General features: G+C 44.6%; 1 protein-coding gene across 1 annotated transcript in view; it reads left to right on the top strand.

Moving 5' to 3' along the window:
- The window catches only part of ADCY1 (adenylate cyclase 1), a gene marked incomplete at its 5' end in the record, with an annotated part of 246,252 nt that overhangs the window by 72,260 nt on the left and 153,321 nt on the right, over positions 1–20,671 (top strand). Inside the window, 2 exons of the mRNA XM_004708178.2 lie at positions 2,342–2,460; positions 10,904–11,015. Of these exons, the coding sequence (XP_004708235.1) occupies positions 2,342–2,460; positions 10,904–11,015 (231 nt within the window). The remainder of the gene's footprint in view (positions 1–2,341; positions 2,461–10,903; positions 11,016–20,671) is intronic.

The raw sequence follows: 20,671 nt of genomic DNA, 5'->3' as shown, positions 1-20,671 counted from the left end.
ATCCCTAAAGAATAGAATTCAACACATAGTCAAGTTCTCCAATTTGAAGGAACAAGGGGGAACCCTGAAAGCAACTAGGGAAAAAAAAGAACAGTTACCTTCAAAGGAAAACCAATAAGAATAAGCTCTGACTTCTTAGCAGAAACCATGCAGGTTGAAGACAGTGGAGTGACATAAAGTTCTGAAAGGCATATCTGCATAAGACCTCTTTAGACTATTGAAAAACAAGGATGTTATTTTGAGGATGAAAGTGCACTTGACCTAAGCCATAGTATCTTTTATTGCCTCATATGCTGTGTTTATGGATAGAAAGATTTAATATTGTGAAAATGTCAATATTAACTAAAGCAACCTATAAAAACAACACATTTCTGATCCAAATCCCTACTTCATTCTTTAAAGAAATAGAAAAAAGAATTATCAACTGCATATGGAGAGGGAAGAGGCCCAGGATAAACAAAGAACTTTTCAAAATGAAAAACAAGATAGGAAACCTCAAAACCTACCAGACCTCAAAACCTACACAGCCACTGCTTTGTACTGGCACAACGATAGATACATAGGAACAATTAGTCCTTATGAAATGGCCCTGCTTGTCCTCACCCATGAAGAGATCACTGAAGCTGTAAGTGTCATAGCAAAGTGTGTTTAAGAAACTAGATAGTGTCCAGCTATCAGAAAAAATAGTATTTAGGGTCATCTTTAAAACAAGCAGCTGTATAAGTGAGGCATCAACTGAGTCCACATGTCACCAGCCTTTGTTGTCCAAGGATTGTAAATAATAAAATCCAAATTCAAAAGAGGAAATGGCATCAGAGTTTAAATTGTGAACACCCATTTTTCAGAAGGCTATGGATGACAGTGGAAGTCCAAAATCCATTTGCAGGGTCCTCACATGTATTAAGCCTCTGGTGAACTCCCTGTGAGCTTAGTCCAGGGATATGAATAAGTAGCCTTTCTATCAGACAGAGAGCATTGTAAAGTCTATTGTGGCTGCCGTACTTAGGTTGAAACGTAAAACTTTATAGTTTGATCTCCCTTTGACTTGTTTTAAAGTTTCAATTTTTAATATTTTCTGTGTTCTTTTCAATTGAGATTTTTCCATGTTTTGTTTAGCCATTGTTGTTTGTTTTTGTATCATTTTCTATATGTGAAATCCAGTATAGGTAGATCTATAGAGACAGTACATGGATTGATAATTTCTTCGGGGCATGTCAGGGGAGGGAGTGGGGTAGTTGGGAGCTATCAAAAATGAATACGAGTCCTGACGAAACACACAACCTTCCTCTAGTTCTTTAATGCTTTCTCTCCCCCACTGTCATGACTCCAATTCTACTTACAAATCCGGCTATGCCAGAACATGTACACTGCTACAGAGAACAGCTTGCAAGACAGGGAATCTCAGACAGATAAACCACTCAGGACCAGTAAGGGGCATGGTGATACTAGTAGGGTAAGTGAAAGGAGGGGAGGTGGTAAGGGGAAACCGATTACAATGATCGATGTATGGCGCCCTCCCATGGGGATGGACAATAGAAAAGTGGGTGAAAGGAGACAGCGGTCGATTTAAGACATAAAAATAATAATAATGTATAAATTATCAAGGGAGGGAGGAAAAAATGACCTGATACCAAGGGCTGAAATAGAAAGAAAATGCTTTGAAAAAGATGATTGCAACATATGTGCAGATGTGCTTGACAAAATGGATATATGTATGGCTTGTGATAAGAGCTCTAAGAGCCCCCAATAAAATAAAATAAAATAAAATAAAATAAAATAAAATAAAATAAAATGAATATGAGAAGAAAATGTTCTGAAATTGATTGTGGTAGTGATTTCACCAATCTTAATAAGCTTGAAAGATTAAATTGTATAATATAATGTATGCAGTATATGCTAAAACGACTATTTAAAAAATATAAACTTGTATTCCATTCTTTTTATGAGAGAAAAAGGTATGAGACAACAACAATGACCAAGAGAAAGTGCCACATTTTACCCAAAGCCACTTATCTCTGTCCAAATCATACTGTATAAACTATAGGACCCTTTATATTTTATAGGAGGACGACTACTCTTAACAAACATTGAATTCTTTTCATAAGGAAGTCTCTGGGGCACATGGCAGATGGGGTTCAGTACTTTGTGTAGGGAACAGTATGAGACGCCTTGGGCTTTGAATGGCTTCTCAGGAGGTGAGGGTGGCTCCTGATCAGAGACCCCGGACAATGGGCATGAGAGATCAGCTGCACAGCGGTGCTTCCCCTAAACTTGTTCCAAGCAGCCAAGGAAGTGCCAACAAGCGACCTTCTGATGTGTGTGCCCTTCTCTCTTTGACCAGGAGCGGCTTCTGATGAGTCTTCTGCCCCGCAATGTTGCCATGGAGATGAAGGAGGACTTTCTGAAACCCCCTGAGAGAATTTTCCACAAGATTTATATCCAGAGGCATGACAATGTGAGGTAGGTTGGCCAGGCTTTGGCCCTGTGTTACGGCAGGAGCACTGGGAGGCATCTACCCACAGGGAAGCAGGCCGTGTAGGAGGTGGGCTGGAGCAGAGGGTGCATGTGACACCTCCTGTTACCCATTTTCAATTTCAGCTCTTTGGGTGCTGCTTGGTGGGTTAGAGAGGGGCAGAACTCTGTCCCTAAAAGTAGATTTGGGCAGGGACACTTGGGGCTGGAGATTTGCCCATGTCAAATTCAAATCTCAGCGATATTGTCAATGGCCAGGTGGCTCCAGGGTAGGTTTTCTCCTGTTCCTTAATGTAGTCTTCTTATAAAATCCCTGGAAAGTAGGTATCGTTATTCCCGTTTTACAGGTGAGAAAACTGAGCTTTCAGAGTGAAGCAACTTTCTCAAGACACACTCTCAGATTTGCTCGTTCCTTTTTAAGATATGATTAACAAGTATGTTTTTCTTAAGCTGTACATTTCATCATAAAAACTGTTTATTGCTGTATAATGTATTAAGCATTGATGAGTATTTCTAGTTTGGGCATCATATTTTACATATATGCACATTCTTTGCTGGGACATGGTAGTTTTGAAGGACCCTCACACACTTTTCACTATTTTTTTGGCCTGGCTTTTCTGGGAGTTTGTAGCAACCCTCCCTGTCCATTGTGTTTCTGTGGTAGATCAAGGGTAGAGAGGGCTCTCACAGACACAAAGATCTAAGAAAATAATTGAACCATCTATTGTCTTTTGCGGAGCACCATAGACTTTGTTGAGTCTCTTGAGACCATTCTTGCTGATCTGAAATAGGGAGTTTTACTACTCTAGCCCTTTCCCATCTCCGTCTGATTTCTCACTGAAAGCCAGCTTGCTGACCATGGTCTTCTATATGCTTACCGGACAGCTTTTTGAAGTTTTATAGGTAGCGCTCATTTACTCCTCTTTCATCCTATGTGTGTGTTAGGTTGAGTCCAGAAATTGTGCTCAGAACCTCTCTGCTAACTATCTTTTTCTGTTTAAAATCATCACACTCCTGTTTCTAGGTGAGGAAACTCAGGCTTAGCAGACATCTATGGGACCTGACTCTAATGGGGAAGTTGACTCTGGTGTCTGTCTCGGCAGTGCCAATTTTGGTCTACTACCTCCATTTAATGATTAGCAAGGGACATGCAACATTGAACCTGAATTCTGCTAGGAATTCTACCAGAATAATCAGAAATTTCCTTTCACCATAGCTACCTTAAGAAATTGTTTGAGACCACAACTAATAATAGCTGAAGTCGACTGATCATAGCTGAAGCCAACAACCAGCTAAGTGAAATTTAAAAGGAAAAGATGTTTGGGAATGAAATGCCCATAAATCCAAGCAAACTTTGTCACAGTTCTGACTCCTAGCAACCCTACAGGACAAAGGAGGCCTACCCCTTGGGTTTCTGAGGCTATAAATATTTATGGAGCATAAAGCCTCATCTTTCTTCCACAGAGCAACTGATGGTTTTGAATGGTTGACTTTGTGGTTAGCAGCCCAATGCATAATCTATTATGCCACGAAGGCTCCTTGAAATGCCTACAGGTACTTTGGAAAGGCCCTGCATATTTCTTGAAATTTAGAAGGCCTCAGGCATGCACACAGCTGTATGTATGCTCAGGGTTGTGTGAATGCTGAGGAAATACCTTAGAAGGCTCTACATTCTCCTCTCTGGCTGATCATGAGGCTTAGCACAAGCAGGAAGTGAAGGCTAAGGTCCAGTTGTCCACATTATGACTGAGTGTTGAAGACATTCTCCAATATTCTGAAAAGGCTGGAAGATAGACTGGGTTCAGGCACTTAGGTGAGTCTCTGTCCATTCGTGAGCTGACCACTAAGCTAACCAATTGGAGACTTCAGTTGTCACACATGACAAAAAATACAGACTCGAGGGTCAGCTTAGGAAAGTCAAGAATCTAACAAAGAGCAACCACAAAACACAGCTGCAATTGCAATCTTTGGGAAGAGGTTGGAATTTGATTCGAAGAACTGGCACATTATTTAAAATATAGAACTTTCAACCAGAAAAACACGAGAGTTGCAAAAGAACAACAAATAACCCAGTGAAATATGGTTCATACACAGGGAAAACAAACAAACATACAAAACACAGTCAATAGAAAGTGTCCCTGAGGAAGCTCAAATGTGGAGCATATTAGACAAAAATATATCAGGTGTTTTAAATCTGTTCAGCAGCTAAAGGAAACTGTGTAAAGAACTAAAGAAAAGTAGGAGATAAGTATGTCTTATCAAATAGAGATCAATAAGTAAATAGAAAACATACAAAGCCACCAATTCGAAATCTCCCGAGTCATAAAGTACAATAACTTAAAAGAATAGTTCACTGGAGAGTCTTAGCTGCATATTTGAGCAGGCAGAAGAAATAATCAGTGAGCTTGATGATAGCTCAATAGAGATTGTTCAGTCTGAGGAACAGAAAGAAAAATGATGATTCCAACCAGAGATGTGTGGGATACTATTAAGTGGACCAGCATATGTATAATGGGATTCTCAAAGGGAAAGAAGACAGAGAAAGGTGCAGAAAGACATTTTGAGGATATAATGGTCAGAAACTTTCCAAATTTGATTAAAAATATCAATTTACACATAGCTCAGTGAACTTCAAGTGCAATAAACTGTAGGAGAACCAGAGAGACCTAAGGAATCTTGAATGCACCAAAACTGACTCATCATATCCAAAGGATCCTTAATATGATTAATGCCTGAATTCTCATCAGAAATGTGACAACCAGAGGAAGTGGGATAAAGGCTCCAAAATCTGGAAATAAGACCATCAACTAAGAATTCTGTATCCAGACCGAATCAGCAGCAGACCCTTCTGTTCCCTTTCCCTTTCCCTGGTTTCTCCTAGCATTGATGAACTCCTTTACTTCTCCCCTTCAGGAATTGGCTGAACGGTCACCAGAGCAGCCTAAGCTAATCTGACAGATCGTCCATATTTATTTTCTTGGCTTCATGTTTCTTTATTGTGATATTTTGCCACCCTTGAGGTCCTCTGAATTTGCTCCATGTACTGACTCTCCTTCTTCACCTCTTGTCTAAAATGGGACTCTGTTGCTCACTGTTAAATCCTTAGCACCCAGAACAATGCCCGGCACACACAGCTGTCAATAAATATGTGATGGCTGAGTTGAGTGCATAAATGATAACACTTACAAATTTATTATAAATAATGATAAGCAAGTACAGAGCTCTTACTCGGTCCAAAGTATTGTTTAAGTGTTTAACATTTTAAAATTCATTTAATCTAAAAACCCTATGAGATCTGCATTATAGGCAGCACCCGGATTACAAGTAAGTTCCGTTTCTACATCTGTCTTTAAGATGAAATTTTTTTCCAAACCAATTTCATTCAAAACCAGATATCATATCATTCCATAGTTCAGTTACATCAAGCATAATAGTGTACTGCTACCACAATCACTTTCAAAACATTCTCTTCCTTCTTGAACTCCTTGATATCAGCTCCCCTTTATCCACCCTTCCCCCCTGTACCCCTCAGGAACCCTTATTCTACTTGCTGTCGCTATAGTTCATGAGTCCTGGGGCTCATATACTGAAAAACAGAAGAACCCCCCCACCCCGAACCTAAGTTAAAGAGGGTGATCCCCAAGACAAAATACATCTGACAAAAACTCCAATATGAATCCCACCCCCCAAAAGATAAAAACCACTACCACACCAAAAAAAGCCCACAGAAAATGTTGAAAACCACATCAGGCCCAACGTTACATCAGAGCGGCGATCAACTGACACGTTTTTAACCGTTCAAGTCATTCGGTAACTGGTTTCTTCCCGTTCCTCTCTTATGGATACAGGGAAGTCACCAGGGCTTGTTTCCTTTGTAGACCCCACACAGGTAGCTCTCAGCCACAGCCTTCTGCAAACCAGAATCTCACCATCTAGGGTCTGATACTAGTCCTCCCTTTGCTGCTGAATTGTATGATTCACAATCCTTCAGTGACTGATGAGGATGGTGTGCTTCTTCTATGTGGACTTAGTTGACATCTCACATAGATGGCTGCTTGTTTAGAAACCGCCTTTAAGACCCCAGACACTCTTTTATCTGATAGCTGGGCACCATCTAATTTTTAAAGATGAATTTGTATATAAGTTGGAACAGTTCGGCGTGGTTTGGATCTGACATCAGTTAGAGTTAGTCAAATGTTTATCATTACATTTACGTAGTGTGTAATATACTTACATAGTATGTAATATGTATTTATATGCATCAGTAACATTAAAGAAACACTCCTAGACATACTACATTTTAGTAGTGTTATTATTCTATATTTTTTATTATGCAGATACATATTTTAGTGTAATAAGCTTTATCAGGGTTGGTTTGTAACTACAGGCTCTTTGTAAGTTGGATATTTATAACTCAGGATTTCTTACAGTTGTTTCCCCATCCCCACTCTACATATGAAAGGGCTGGCACACGGAGGCCTTGGCTAAATTATCCAGCATCCCATGGCTGGACACGGGCCAGCTGCATTATTAATAGAGCCCTTCCTCTTCCTTTCAGTTCTCCCTGTGCCCTTTCCTGAGCACACTCCTTGGGTTCCATCTTTCTGGAAGCCTCGTGCTCTACTGCTTACTGCCCAAACCATGCGTTTCAACCATTTGTGGTCTCGTTGTTTAGTAAGTCTCTACAGTATTTCTCATCCACCTTATTTTGAATCTGCTGTCTTTCTGAATCCTTCCTTCTCTCATTGTCTCTGTACATCCCAGGCAGGCTCAAGATTTCATACGGATCTAGCTTCATCTGTGCAGCTCTCTCTTGTCTTCAGAGATGGTGCTGTGGCTACCTGTCACATTTTGGACTTCCACACCATTGCTTCGCTGCACTCTGTTGAATTGCTCACCTGTCTGTCCTTCTTGCTCTGAACCTCCTGCCCTTGGACTTTTAGTCTCTTGAGGGAAGAAGCCTGGCTTGGGAAAGGCATTTTATAAGCGTTGACTTGTGTAGACGGAGGATCTGAAGTGTCTTGGGGATCAAGTTTTCCCTCAGAAAGTGGAGATCCAAATAGCACAAATACTGTGAGATCTCCTAGCAGAGGTGTGCAGAACTAAGTGAACATTCAGAAATTCAAAAAGCCAGTGAATAGAGAAAGGAGTTCAGATGAATTGTTTTTGTACAGGAGAGAAAGAAGGAAAAGATAGGTTTTTAGAGATATTTATATGCCTGAATTGTATAGCCAGGTGGAAGAAAACCACTCAGCTCTGTCCTCCACCTCTACCCCTGCAGTTTTTTCTCTCAGCTTCCCAGAATTAATGTATGATATTACCAATGCCCTCCACTTCCAGACTTCATTCATTTGATTCATTCATCCATCCACTGGTTTATTCAGAATGTAGATCTTGAAGCTACAGTTCCTGTGATCGCCTCTGTGAGATCCAGTCTGCACACTCCAGCCCTCCCAGTCCCTTGGCGTCAGCCAGCTTTGGTGGGGATGTAGTAGATCAAGCTGAGAGTTTTCATTGGGCTGTTACAGAAGCTGTCTGAGCACAGAGAGGGTTTGTGGAATATGCAGATGCATGAGGGCCTTGTCAGGGAGAACATGAACATGAATGTGGGTCCCCACTTTTTGTATTATTGAAAATGCAGATTTGAGTTAAGATGTAATGTCAGGAAGCTAGATAGGAGGAAAAAATTGTGTCATAAAAGCAACCTACTGAGATGCCTCCTCTCTTTATTCATTTTGAGTCACACGTTTATGGTTAGGGCTCCGGAAATCTCAGAAGGGTTTGCTGTGTGTTCACAGATCTTCCATGTTTATGTGAGAGGTGTTTGGTTGTAAGTGCCCTTGTAACACCTCCAGGAACAACGGGCTTCTTCCTCTTCCCGTACAATGAGAATCCTGGAATGAGCAGCCAGTGATTGGGGCAGAGGACCACTCTAGTCCCCTCATAGATCCTGACTCCTGACCACACTTACAGAGGTTTAGGCTGTGGGGATGATTCTTTGCTCAAACCTTCAGGGAATTCTGTCCGTTGTTTTTCATGTAAATATGAACACATTTACATCCAGTCGAGTCTGATTCATGATAACCTCCTGTGGTACTAAGTAGAACTTTGGCCCATATGATTTTCCTAGCTGTAATCCTTCCAGAAACGGATAAGCAGGGCTTTCTTCCAGGGAGCAACCGGGTGGGTTTTAAATGCTAAACGAACTGCGCCATGCAGGAGAAGCATTCCATGAAACAGTCCTTTGGGCATGCTGAGTTAAATGGCTTAGAAGTTCTCTTTCTTGCCTTTGTTGAATGTTGCCCCCTCCCTCGACCTCCAATACAACTAGGTAGTTGCCGTAGAATGTGTCCTGATGCAAGGTGGCCCCAGGGCATCAAAGTGGAATTGTACCCCATAGGCTTTCATTGGGTGGATTTTTGAAGTAAAATTGAACAAAATTAAAGGAGATTATTCAGATAATGGTGAGTTCATTTGTTTTTTAAAAATATATCAATGGCTCTCAAATAAGGTTTACATTGTTATTAGGGACATGATTGGCTCTTTGGTCTCAAAAATTTGTCAACCCCTACACTAGACCATGGGTAGTGCCAATGATTTAAGGTGCTCATTTGCTGACTGACAGTTTGGCAGTTTGAGGCTACAAAGAAGTTCCTTAGAAGAGCAGCCAGGGAATCTCCTTCTGCAAAAGTAGTCACTGAAAACGCTGTGTAGGTCAGTTCTCCTCTGACACAGGAATCAACTCGAGGGTAACTGGGTAGACCGTGAGCTAATCTCACCCAGTGGCTGTATCTCCGTTCCTCTTAGCATTAGTCTAAATAGTGACTGGCACACAGCAGGGCCTCAGGAGATGTGAATGAGTGAACTAGTAGTGAACTTTAAAAGGTGAGTGTAGAGTGAGGAAATCAGAGTGCTGCTACAAGCTTGCTGTGATTGGTGCCCTCGAGTGAATTCTGAGTGCTAGTGACTCAATGTTCGACATAGTAGAATACGTCTCTAGGGGTCCCAGGTGGTAGTCTTTACAGAAACTGATTGCCAGGGCCTTTCTCCTAAGGACCAGCCTGGGTTCGAAATGCTGACATTTCAGTGAACAGCCTCGTTTTTAACTATCACATCAGGACTACTTATCCACCATCAAACTCCTGTTTCTCACTTCCTTGCTAAAGACCATGTGCCATAAGCTTGGCCATAAGCACTAGGCCATAAGCTTGATGCTGGGCCTGAGGTGGACTTCATGTTCTCCTCGGGGTTTTAGTAGAATGGGACCCTTCACCGGAGAGGTACTGAAACAGAGCAGGGTAAAAAGAGGCAGAGGGACAAATTCATAGAAATGTCTAGTTAACCTGATGCAGCAGACGGAAGAGCATACACATTGGATGACCTTTTCTTTGGGTTGTGGAACAGAATAACTCTTTTCCTTTCTTGCTTTGGCATCGCTTCATTTCATACACACTTTAGAGGGCTGTGGGCGGAGGTCTAGGTCCTGTTAGAGAAAGCCCAAGAACAGTTTGAAAGAGGATGAATCAATAACTGAGGATTGTCCTACTGCGTTTTAAGATGTTTCAAAGCTACAACAATGTAAAGACAAAGCCATCTGTGTGGGCTTATCTTTACTTCTCAAATATTCCACAATGAGCATCCTTTAATTTTATAAGAAACAACCATAACCAGCGTTGGGATCTCTGCAAAATTGAGTCATGCGCAGACACAGTACTAGGAGGATCCTAAATTTTGTGGAGAGCATAAAACAAAGAGTTGCAGTTGAGGCAGCTCCGACTCATGAAAACCCGTGTGTGTCAGAGTAGAACTAACTGCCCCTCCGGGGATGTGCAATGGCCGTGACCTTTGGTTTTTGCCAGGCTTTCTCCCCAGGTGCTTTAGAGTAGATTTAAACTTCCAAAGCTCTGTGCCATACAGGTGCATTACAACACGGATAGGCTACACCACAGAGAGTGTGCTTCCTTCCTCACCACACGGAGGCGCACAGTTTCCTCTGCACAGTAGCCCAGGGTTTGTGGCCCCGTCTACTTTGACGCACTGACAAACCAGATCCAGTGCCTTGATCCCAACTCCATCCCTTAGCTGGTGGAAAGGGAAGAAGGGAGTATTGGGGCCTTGAGGCTTATCATATTCCCCCCATGCTGGTCCCCTTCTCAAGCAAGGTGCCCAGCAGAGGGCAGGGAGGGGCTGTCCTGCAGAGTGGTGGTTGTGGGAGGAAGTCTTAGAGCGCCTCTGAGCCTCAGTCTTCTCACCTGTAAAATGGAAACAGCAAGTCCTTCGTTTTTGCTTGCTTTGATGCGATGGGTTATTTCGAAGAGATGGAAATGTCTGTCCAAGTCTACCACAATAATTAAGGGGCTATTATTGCTGAAAGTAGGTGGGCCGTTTCTGTTTGTTGGGGGACAGACCAGCACCCCCTTTCTCTCGACAGCATTCTGTTTGCGGACATTGTGGGCTTCACGGGGCTGGCATCCCAGTGCACGGCCCAGGAGCTGGTGAAACTCCTGAATGAGCTCTTCGGGAAGTTTGACGAGCTAGCCACGGTAAGCACGGAGCTTTTCTTTGTTGGAATGACTTCTGGAATCACAGTATGCCAGGTGGGTCCCACACATCTGAGATGGGTGCAGACTGATTTCTAAGCAGTTTTACCCAGCAGGTCTATCAATCACCCATTGTTTTTAGCTTAACTGTTCATGGATTCATTTCCTTGGATCTGAGCACGACAGTTGTTAGAGAAGAAAACGCTTGCCCAAGCATAGCAGACACACCGCTGCGGAAAAGGCCCCAGACACTAGCATCCGGACGTTGTTGTGGATTTTGTGTGTGTCTTTCACCTTCCCATACTCAACACAGCTATTTCTGGCCCTGAGCATTTTTTTTTGTTTTGTTTTTGGTTCTGAAGCGGACTTGTTCAGGAGCGACAGGCTCTTTGCTGATGGGCCCGATGGGCCTGGAGACAGAGCCTCCTGTCTTTAAAGCTTAGGAAAGCCAGAATGTTCCAAGGCGAAGGTGAATGGGCATTGATCCCTGTGCACCGCCCTCGCAGGGTAATGGGGAAATGCAGAGACAAGAAGGTGCCCTTCCCATCTTCGTCCTCCTGCTGTGCCACCGTCTCTCTGGGAGGTGAGGCCTGTGCCCCTCATGGCACTTATGCATGCCACCCCGGCCCCGGGAGCCTGGGCCACTAGTACTGACACTAGTACTGTGTTTTGAAGCCCCTCTGCTTACAACACAGCAAGGCGCCTACAACAGTGCTGGGGATAGAGGTGCAATTTCTCCTCAGACCCTGGACACATGTAGGTCCCCAGCTGCTTGTCCTGGGTGTGACCAGGGTTGTCAGCGTGGCCCAGACTTTTCAACCTATCTCTAATGACACCTAGCCTCCCACTTTTTTACCCCAAGACCAATGTTCTGCTCCCAGAAATGGGTAGGAGCAAGCAGATCGTGCCCTTACACCCTGCCCTGCCTGCTGCTTTTCTGTTATTCTACAATGTGCGGTTAAAGTGAAGCTTCACCTGGATGTTCCAGCTCAAGTTCACTTGGGAAACAGCCACTGGGTACTTTCCATTTAATAGTGAGGAGACCCGTGATAATTGTATGTGGTTAACATGGTCTAGGTTCTATGTTTAAGCTGTTATTTGAATTATAAGCCCTTGGCCCTGTCTCTGCAGTGCTGATACTCCAAGGAGGCCTGAAATCTGAAACTTTTTTCTGAAATGCCTGGATTGCAAAACCTGACGACAATCTTCCTCTCACTTCATGGGAGCACTCATGTGTTTCCTGAAGAAGTCTTTATGTATTGGGTTATGGGGTGGGGTGGATTGGTACTGCCTCAGGCCCCAGTAGGGGTATAAAGGACATACATACCAAATCTAAAATTTTATCCCATCTAACGTTTTTTCCCCCCAATGTGATCCTGCTCTTACGATCTCAAGCAAATGATTTCCATTTAATTTTTTATTGAATTCTTTCCATATCCTGTTGTATCTATGGGGAAACTGAGGCACGGACAAATAGTATTACTCGCAGTGATCAAATGTTGCAAATTTGGTATTGCTGGCATTTATATCTGGCTTTGAAATTACACTCTTAATGCTAGGCCAATAAGTACCCTGGAAAATTGAGGTGAACTTAAGGGGGGGTTCAGCAACATGGACTGCTCATTTCCAGGGGGGCACAAAGACCCGGCGGAATATCAGATAGCACTGAACATCAGGTGTCTCAGCCAGAGCATCTCAGCCTTCATGGAGGCAGAAACATTGCACTGAGCCTCGGATGACGGCTGGGAACTGACTGAGCAGAGATGAAGGCTAGAGGTCTCTGCAGGGAGGGGCACTGCTAGGCCAAGACATCTGCCTCCTGGGCCCACTGCCAGTCACGCTAGGTGCTGAAGCCTTCAAGATGCCAGGCTGGGCAATGGCTGAACCTCCTCCATGGCAGACTGGCGGAGTGACTGCATTGGAAAGCTCTCCTGAAACCTATTCCATGTGCTGCCCCTGCCAGGTGGTTTCGATTGGTCACGCTGTGTATGATAAACAAGGGTTACAGTGAGCAAACCTCACTTTTATTGCTAACCGCCTGGTAAGGATCCTCATGAATCCAATTCCCACCTAGAAAGGGACCCAATTCGTACCTTCCCACTTCTTTATCCTCGTGGCCAGCTCCTCCATGCACCACTCTCTCTCATCCCCAGCCACACGGGTCTTGGGTAGGAGCACCAGCTGCATGCTTGTGCCAAGTGATTCCCTTCACTTCGGACTAACTGGCCTCTGTTATTCCTCATCTCTAGCTATCCAGGGCTGGTTCTTAGCTCACAAGCTAAAGGGCATGGCCCATCAGATTTCCAAATAGGCAGATGCCAACACCTGCTGAGTCTCACTGCCCCCGTGGTTCCAAAATTCCCTGGAATGACTCACAGAATTTATGGAGAACCTACCATTATCAATTTGTCATACCAGAAAGGAGACAGATGGCGAGGCCCGCAGAGTGAGTTATCCCCAGGACTACTGTGCTCTAGGGCGCACACTGATTCTCACAAGAGCACCACCAGGAGGCTCATCCAAGCCTGTCTCTTCTCACACACTCACTGCCATCGAGTTGCTGCCCACTCACAGCTGCCCGAGAGGACAGCACCGAATTGCCCCTGTGAGAGTCTGGCACTATAACGGTTTATGGGAGTAGAAAGCCCCGACTTTTTCCTGTGGAGCGGCTGGTGGTTTCGAACTTCAGATCTTGTGGATCGCAGCCCAATATGTAAACACTATGCTGCTGGGGCTTTATAAACTAATACATGTGCCCCACTGTCAGTTTCTGGGCAGGCAGGCCGGCTAGCCACATGGTTACCATGGAGTCCAAGATTGTTCAAGGGAAATCCTCTAAAGTCAATTTTCCAAAAGCTGAAGGTAAAAAAAAAAGCTACTTAAAGGAATTTAGCGGCTTTCTGGCTGCCTGCATGTCCTTTGCCATCGTGAATGACACAGTAGCTATCTGGACCAGGAAGTCCCATGACCTACCGACTACTTCACCGAAAACAAATGGTCATTGATGTCCTTCACCCTGGGAAAGCGACAGAGCCTAAGACAGAAATTCGTGAAAGCCGAGCCAAAATGTACAAGACCACATCCAGATGTCATTTTTGTATTTGGATTTAGCACCCATTTGGGGGGTGGCGAGACTACTGGCTTCAGCATGATTGACGAGTCCTTGGAATTATGCAAAGAAAAATGAACCTAAGCCCAGACTTGCAAGCCATGGCCTGCACGAGAAGAAAAAGATCTCCAGCAGACGCCCAAGAGCAGTAGGAAGAAAGTCATGGAGAACGCTGGTGCTGGCAAAAAGGAATGACGTGTCTTAGCAGGGAGATGGAGATTGGATCACAGAAAGAATAACGATTCTACAGTGACTTGATCTACAATGGTTATGTGAATTTTTCAGCAGAGAATTAATAAACTATAAAACCTTAAAAAACAAAACAACCCAAAACAACAAAGGAACTTAGTGTACTGCACTGTGCTTCACTGAGAAACGAGCAAGCCAAGAGGCCTGCGGTGGCCACTCCTTTGACGGCATGGTCTCCACCTTCTCCATGTCAGGGCCTAGTCTGGGTGCGTAGGAGCTCTCTGAGGGGTGCCCGAGATCTCTGGAGTGGTTTGCCCTCTTGGAATCTAGCCATGCTGCCTACATGGTCTGGGGAGGTGCTGGTGGTGATTACAGAAATACTGTGGAAAATACTAAGACAAACAAGACTGCTCCGCGAAGAAGAGATGAGAAGGCGCTCCCTGACTGGGCCTGTGTCTGCCATGGCAGAGCCCAGAAGGCTTCCTCTGGGAATGCAGGGCTCATCCAGCCCCACAGTTTTCTAAACCCTCCTCGGTTAAGCCAGGTGGGAGTCAAACTGGCACAGATTGGCACTAGGTGGCAGAGGTTTAGAGGGTTGGTTGGAAGTGGGAGAGTACTCAGTCAGTGGCTGCAGACACAGAGAGGAAAAGAAGAGGCCTTAAGGAAGGATGAGGTGGGGAGGAGGCACAAGGAAGGAGGTGAGTGCCTTCAGGAGATTCTTGCAAAAAACCAAACAAACTCACTGCCGCTGAGTCCATGTTGACTCACTGACCCTGTAGAACAGGGGAAAACCCACAGTTGTAACACTTTACTGAGTAGAGAGCCTCTCTCGCAAGGAGAGGCTGGTGTTTTCGAACTGCTGACCTTGCAGTTAGCAGCACAACTCATAACTACTATGCCACCAGAGGGTTAAATGTAGGAGCCGGCTATTTCCACGGGGATTTGTTGGTGGAGCACATTGTAGACATTCTGCACAAGGGTGCTGTAGACCTCATATGGGGAAGGCTGGAGGAGGCTGTCTGTTGCCCATGTTAGTGGGTGTTCGTCATGATACAGACCAGTCTAGGGCTGGGCTCTTTTTGAGGATGGCCATTTGGACTTGCCTCCTGGATCTACTGCTGTGATGCACTCTCCCTTAATAGGTATCCAAATTTAGCGCTCTTCTCCTTGTGTGGATGAAAGGATTTGGGTGGGGCCTTCAGGTGAGGTATAAGGTAGGTGTGAAAGATGTGGATGTGCCCTCTACTCACGTGGCCATGCCCACCACCAGTTGTCCTTCCCAGTCAAGTCTCCCATAGGGGTGAGGGTAGTGGTTTTCCACAACTTGCCTGTTGTGGTGAGGTTGCCAGAATATGGATGACTCTTCCCCAAGTGAGGAGTGGGGGCACACACAGACATGGCAACTGGCATTTCCAGAGCCTGCTACTCTGCCTGCCCTTTCATGAAGAGGCTCCTTGGTCTTGGAAGCTTCTGGCGACTGAGCTTGGGTAATGAAGCTAACCATGAACATGCACTACAGACTGGATGTGTGTGAGCCCATCCCCTGCTCTATCTGGTTCATCTTCCCAGGGGGGCTCGGAAATCAGCATCATTGCTTCTGAGGAGAGGGAATTGGGCTGGTCAGTGGGGAAGTGGGGCTCCCACCTCAACTCCTGGGATGCCCCGTGAGACTTCCCAGGCCATCTGGCAACACTGCAAAGCAATTGTACCAGCAGCATGAGGAGGAGGACCAGAATGGTGTGTGGAAGGTGAGCTCAGCTTGCCCTGCCAGGGTCTTGGCACCCTGGCCCTGCTGTAGGCAGCACTGAACCATACAAGCCAGTTTGTTTGAAGGAACTGCATATGGAAAGTCCCAAGGGCACTAAGGGCCACCTGTAAAGGGACACATTAGTCTCTTTATTCTGGTCATTTAATATTTCCCATCATGCCCAGGAACCCTATTAGGTTATGCGTAAAGCTTTACAATCTTGGAAACCCGCAGAGGCAGTTCTACTCTGTTCTATAGGGTTTCTGTGAGTTGGAATTGACTAGATGATAGTGAGACTTTCTTCCTTTTTTAATGTTTGAAAAAGTGCCTGGAAAACATAGAACTAAAATTTTAAGAGCTGTAAGCCCAGCTGTGTGCTGAGGTGTCTGTAGGAAGGCCAATGTGGGGTCAATGTGAGGAAAGAGCACAAGCCCAAGGATCAAGGCCAGGATCGTGACCATATCCTCTGTTTCTGCTGGCCCAGGCCCAAAGCTCAGGAAGTGAGTGACGTGTGGATTGGCTAACAGAAAACTCAGACCTTGTGATGTGGGTAGGATTTCCCTGAGTGGGCTTCAAGGTTTGGGAAAGGGTGGTCCTGCAGGCGCAGGGGCAGGATAGGCAAAGGCAGAGTGTAAGGAAAGATGAGACATGGGTTCTGGGCCATCAGAACAGAACCTCCATGGACACAGAAAAGACAGACAACGTGGACCTTCGTGGAAGACAAGCTCCCGATGTAGACACTGAACTTTGTAGGGTAATGGGGGAAGTGAGACCTCAGCTCAGTCTTATGGTTGGGGGCAGGGAGGCAGATTGGCTAAGTAGGAGGTAAGAAGGTTAGTGGGATATTTCTGAATCAGGCTCTGCATGGAAAATGAAGGTAAATCTGGGATAGAAGTCAGCAGGGCTGGGTCACAGACTTAATTTTCAAAGAGCCATCCTGAGGAAAAATCTGTAAGCTGTTCTGGGCGGCTGTGGTTTCAAGCGGGGCAATTAGGGACTTTTCGTGTCTAAGAAGGCTGCGAGGCTTTCAAGTCTGCTGTGGGGCTAGTAGTGGACTGCAAAGCACTGGAGGAGGCAAGACTCGGTAGACCCATCAGGGGAACCACAGGAGGAAAGGCAGAAGAGGAGGCTGGCTTTGATGGGAGGGGTGGGAGGAGCACCTCAGAGTGAAGTGCAACCTCACACTTCAACTTTCCCTTGACGTCCCCTCTGCATCACTTGACAAACCTGACAAGCCTTCTCATTAAAATGCACTCCCTGACTGGAAGTGCCATATGACCCAACAATCTCTCTACCGATACAGACTCTAAAACACCAAGAACACGAGCAGATATGTGAACACCCATGTTTATTGCCATACAACAGCAAGAAGACGGAAGCAATATAAATAAATGTTCACAGTGTAGGGATGGATAAATAAACTTGAGTCCCCCCACTCAATGACATACTACACCTCACTAAAAAATAATGAACAAATGGTTAAAGCACCTCATGACGTGGTTGGATTTGGAAGAGATGCTGACTGAAGTTAATCAATCACATAAAGAGAAATATTGTATAAGACCCCTATTGTAAAAGAAGAAAGATGAAAGGTTTTTTTTTTTTTGACATTGTTTTGAGATTGAAAATTTTATTTTATTTATTTAAAAAAGTTAATCATTTTATTGGGAGCTCTTATAGATATCATAACAATCCATAGTTCAATCACATCAAGCAGTATTGTACAATTGCTACCACAATCAGTTTCAAAACATTTTCTTCTTGAACTCCTTGATACCAGCTCCCCTTTATCCCCTCCCTTCCCCACTCTACCCACCAGGAACCCTTATTGTTTTTCCCCTTATAATAGCCCCCCCCCCATATCTTAGATGATCCAATATATCCATTCACATACAGTTCTGTTGTTCGATTCCATCGAGTGGCGTTATACAGTCAACGCCATCAGCTCCCTGTTCCCCCCACCCCCTCTTCCCACATCCCCAGGGAACCATTACTCCTGTTACTTTTTCTGAAGGGTTGTCTATCTTGACTTTCATGTATCAAGCGATCTTAAATATACAAATGAACTTATGCAAATATAACCTGATTAATGAGGTAAAACAAAATAAAACCATAATAGTAAGGGGAGAAAATACTAAATAACTAGAGGATAGTTATGTGGTTCATCAACACTATACCACACTCTGGATTTTTTATCCTTTCAGTATGGCTCTTCTGTGAGGGACTGCCCAGTTATCTTACAGGTGGGTTTTGGGTCTCTACTACATCCACGCCCCTTCATGTCTATTTGGTTACTTGTTTTTGAACTTTTGATACCGCTTCCCGTCAACACCTCATGATCACGCAGGTTGGTGTGCTTATTCCATGTGGGCTTTGTTGCTTCCATGCTAGATGGCCGCTTGTTTAACTACAAGCCTTTAAGACTCCAGATACTATATCCTTTAATAGCCAGGCACCAACAGCTTTCTTCAGCACATTTGCTTATGCACCCATTTTAAGACAAATGGTTTTTATACCAAAAGAAACAGACTTTGATGGTCTTAGGCTTAAGAGTTGGTAGAGGTAGGAGGTTGAAGTGGGGGTGGGGGAAGAAAACACACTCTTTGTCTTTTCATGTGTCCTTTTTGCCTGGAAAATCCCTCCTTTCCCCTACCTCCATTATTTTGCCATATGTAGCAGGCAGAATCATCAAATTAAATTCTCAAGATTACTAGCCCCTGTCTGTTGAGTCTGACACTAACTAAGCCAGGTGCTGCTGTGAAGGGTTTTATGGCTGTGACTATAAAGCCTAAGTTAGGTGACTTACAGTTGGGAGATTGTCTGGGTGGGTCTGACCTCATCAGCTGAGCCCTTAAAAGCAGAGTGTATTTTTTAGCTGGTGACAAAAGGGGAGGTCAGGACTCAAAGGATGAGGGGGATTCAAGGAGCCAATGCTCACTTGAATTGGAGAATGACATATGCCTAAAAGCAAAACTGAGTCCTGGTTGACACCCAGCCACAGTCTGGATAGCCACAAGGGTTCTGTTATTGTTGTTAGGTGTCACTGAGCAGACTCTAACCCATAGCAACCCTGTGCACAACAGATTGAAACACCGCACAGTCCTGCCCCATGCTCATAATTATTCCTATGCCTGAGTTCATTGATGCACAATGGTCAGATACTTTCAAAACCTGAGGGAGCCTGGAAGCAGATTCTTCCTCAGAGCCCCAAATAAGAGACCAGCTTGTCCAATGTCTTCGTTTCTACTTTGTGACACCGGAACAGAGAACCCAGGTGAACTACACTGGACTTCTGCACTTGTGAGCTATAAGACGGAAAGCTCATAAATGGGGATTAGCTTTTACACAGCCTGGGACATTAACACACCAGGACAACCTGGACCTAGTTTCCAGGATTTCGTCCCCAGGGTTTCTCCTCAGCACACCTTCCCTGATGCCCAGACCATGCATCCTCTCCAGGTTTCCCTCTCAGCATTCTGTGCTCCCTATGTGCTGTGCACCCCTGCTGTGTCTGCGTCACTTAGAAGGTAAGGTCTTCTCCATTTTGTCACCACAATTTTCCAATTTGTAGTACCAGGAATGAGGGGAGAACTCACCATTTTTATGTTCAGTCATTTCTGTATGTGCAGGCTTTATGTATGTCTGAACATTTATACCTCTGCAGACATTCTGTGTGTCAGGAATCCATGTATATGCAGGCATCTGATCTTTATTTGCACAGCCCCTGATGTGCTTGAATAGTTCACTATTGCTGTTCCTACTCTAGAAACACTGGGATAAACAGTGGGCTGCTAACCACAAGCTCAGCATTCCAAACCCATCAGCCTTTCCACAGGAGAACAGCCACGCAGTCTGTTCCCATCAAGGTTTATAGTCTCTGAAATCCGAACCGGGATCGCTAGGAGTCTGAATCAATTCGATGGCAGTGAATTTGATTTTGGTTTGGCTGCTCCTGATATGTGTATGGTGATGCTAACCAGCAAATGGACGTTAGTTGGTTTACTATTGCTTTTAAAATCTCTCCAGATAGCTTCTCGCAGACAGCATCCCCTTTAGTGCCCATTTCCAGCAAATTGCTGCCACCGCTGGTCCTTAGTCTGAGCAGAATGACTCACTGTAAGTAAATTGTGCTTCCTCAGTTCCCTGTGCTTTCACCCTTTCTACTGGCTTCTTGCTTTCAAGTGCGGTGGAGCTTGGGAGAAAGTGCCTCATTCTGTTTTACGAGACAGGAAAGGTATGGCTAAAGCTATGGATTACGTAACTTCAGTTGCTTCACGCGCTCTTTCCTTATAACGCTAGTATGACGTCAGAGACTCATGGTAGGTTTGGAAGGGAGAGAACAAAACATCTGTTGATCCAGCTCTTCAAGGGCAAGTGAAAACAAACTTTAAAAGAATGGTACCCACCTCCTGAAGCAGAATATGGAGGTAGTGCCTGACTCCTTGCCCAAGGACGCATCATTTGAGGAGCGATTTAGTAATAGTTTAAACAAGAGGCCCCAGAAATTATCATTTGAATCTTAGCTGATCTCATAGACAACTTAGGCTTAGAACAGTTTGCTTTTCTGATGAAACTAAATTCCTCAGTGTGAGTGAGAGCCCAAGAGTGAGGGAC

This window comes from Echinops telfairi, unplaced genomic scaffold (assembly GCF_000313985.2).
Source record: "Echinops telfairi isolate 266 unplaced genomic scaffold, ASM31398v2 ScPeMD7_7;HRSCAF=31, whole genome shotgun sequence".
In the NCBI taxonomy this organism is placed as follows: domain Eukaryota; kingdom Metazoa; phylum Chordata; class Mammalia; order Afrosoricida; family Tenrecidae; genus Echinops; species Echinops telfairi.
This window is presented reverse-complemented; position numbering and strand designations above follow the sequence as displayed.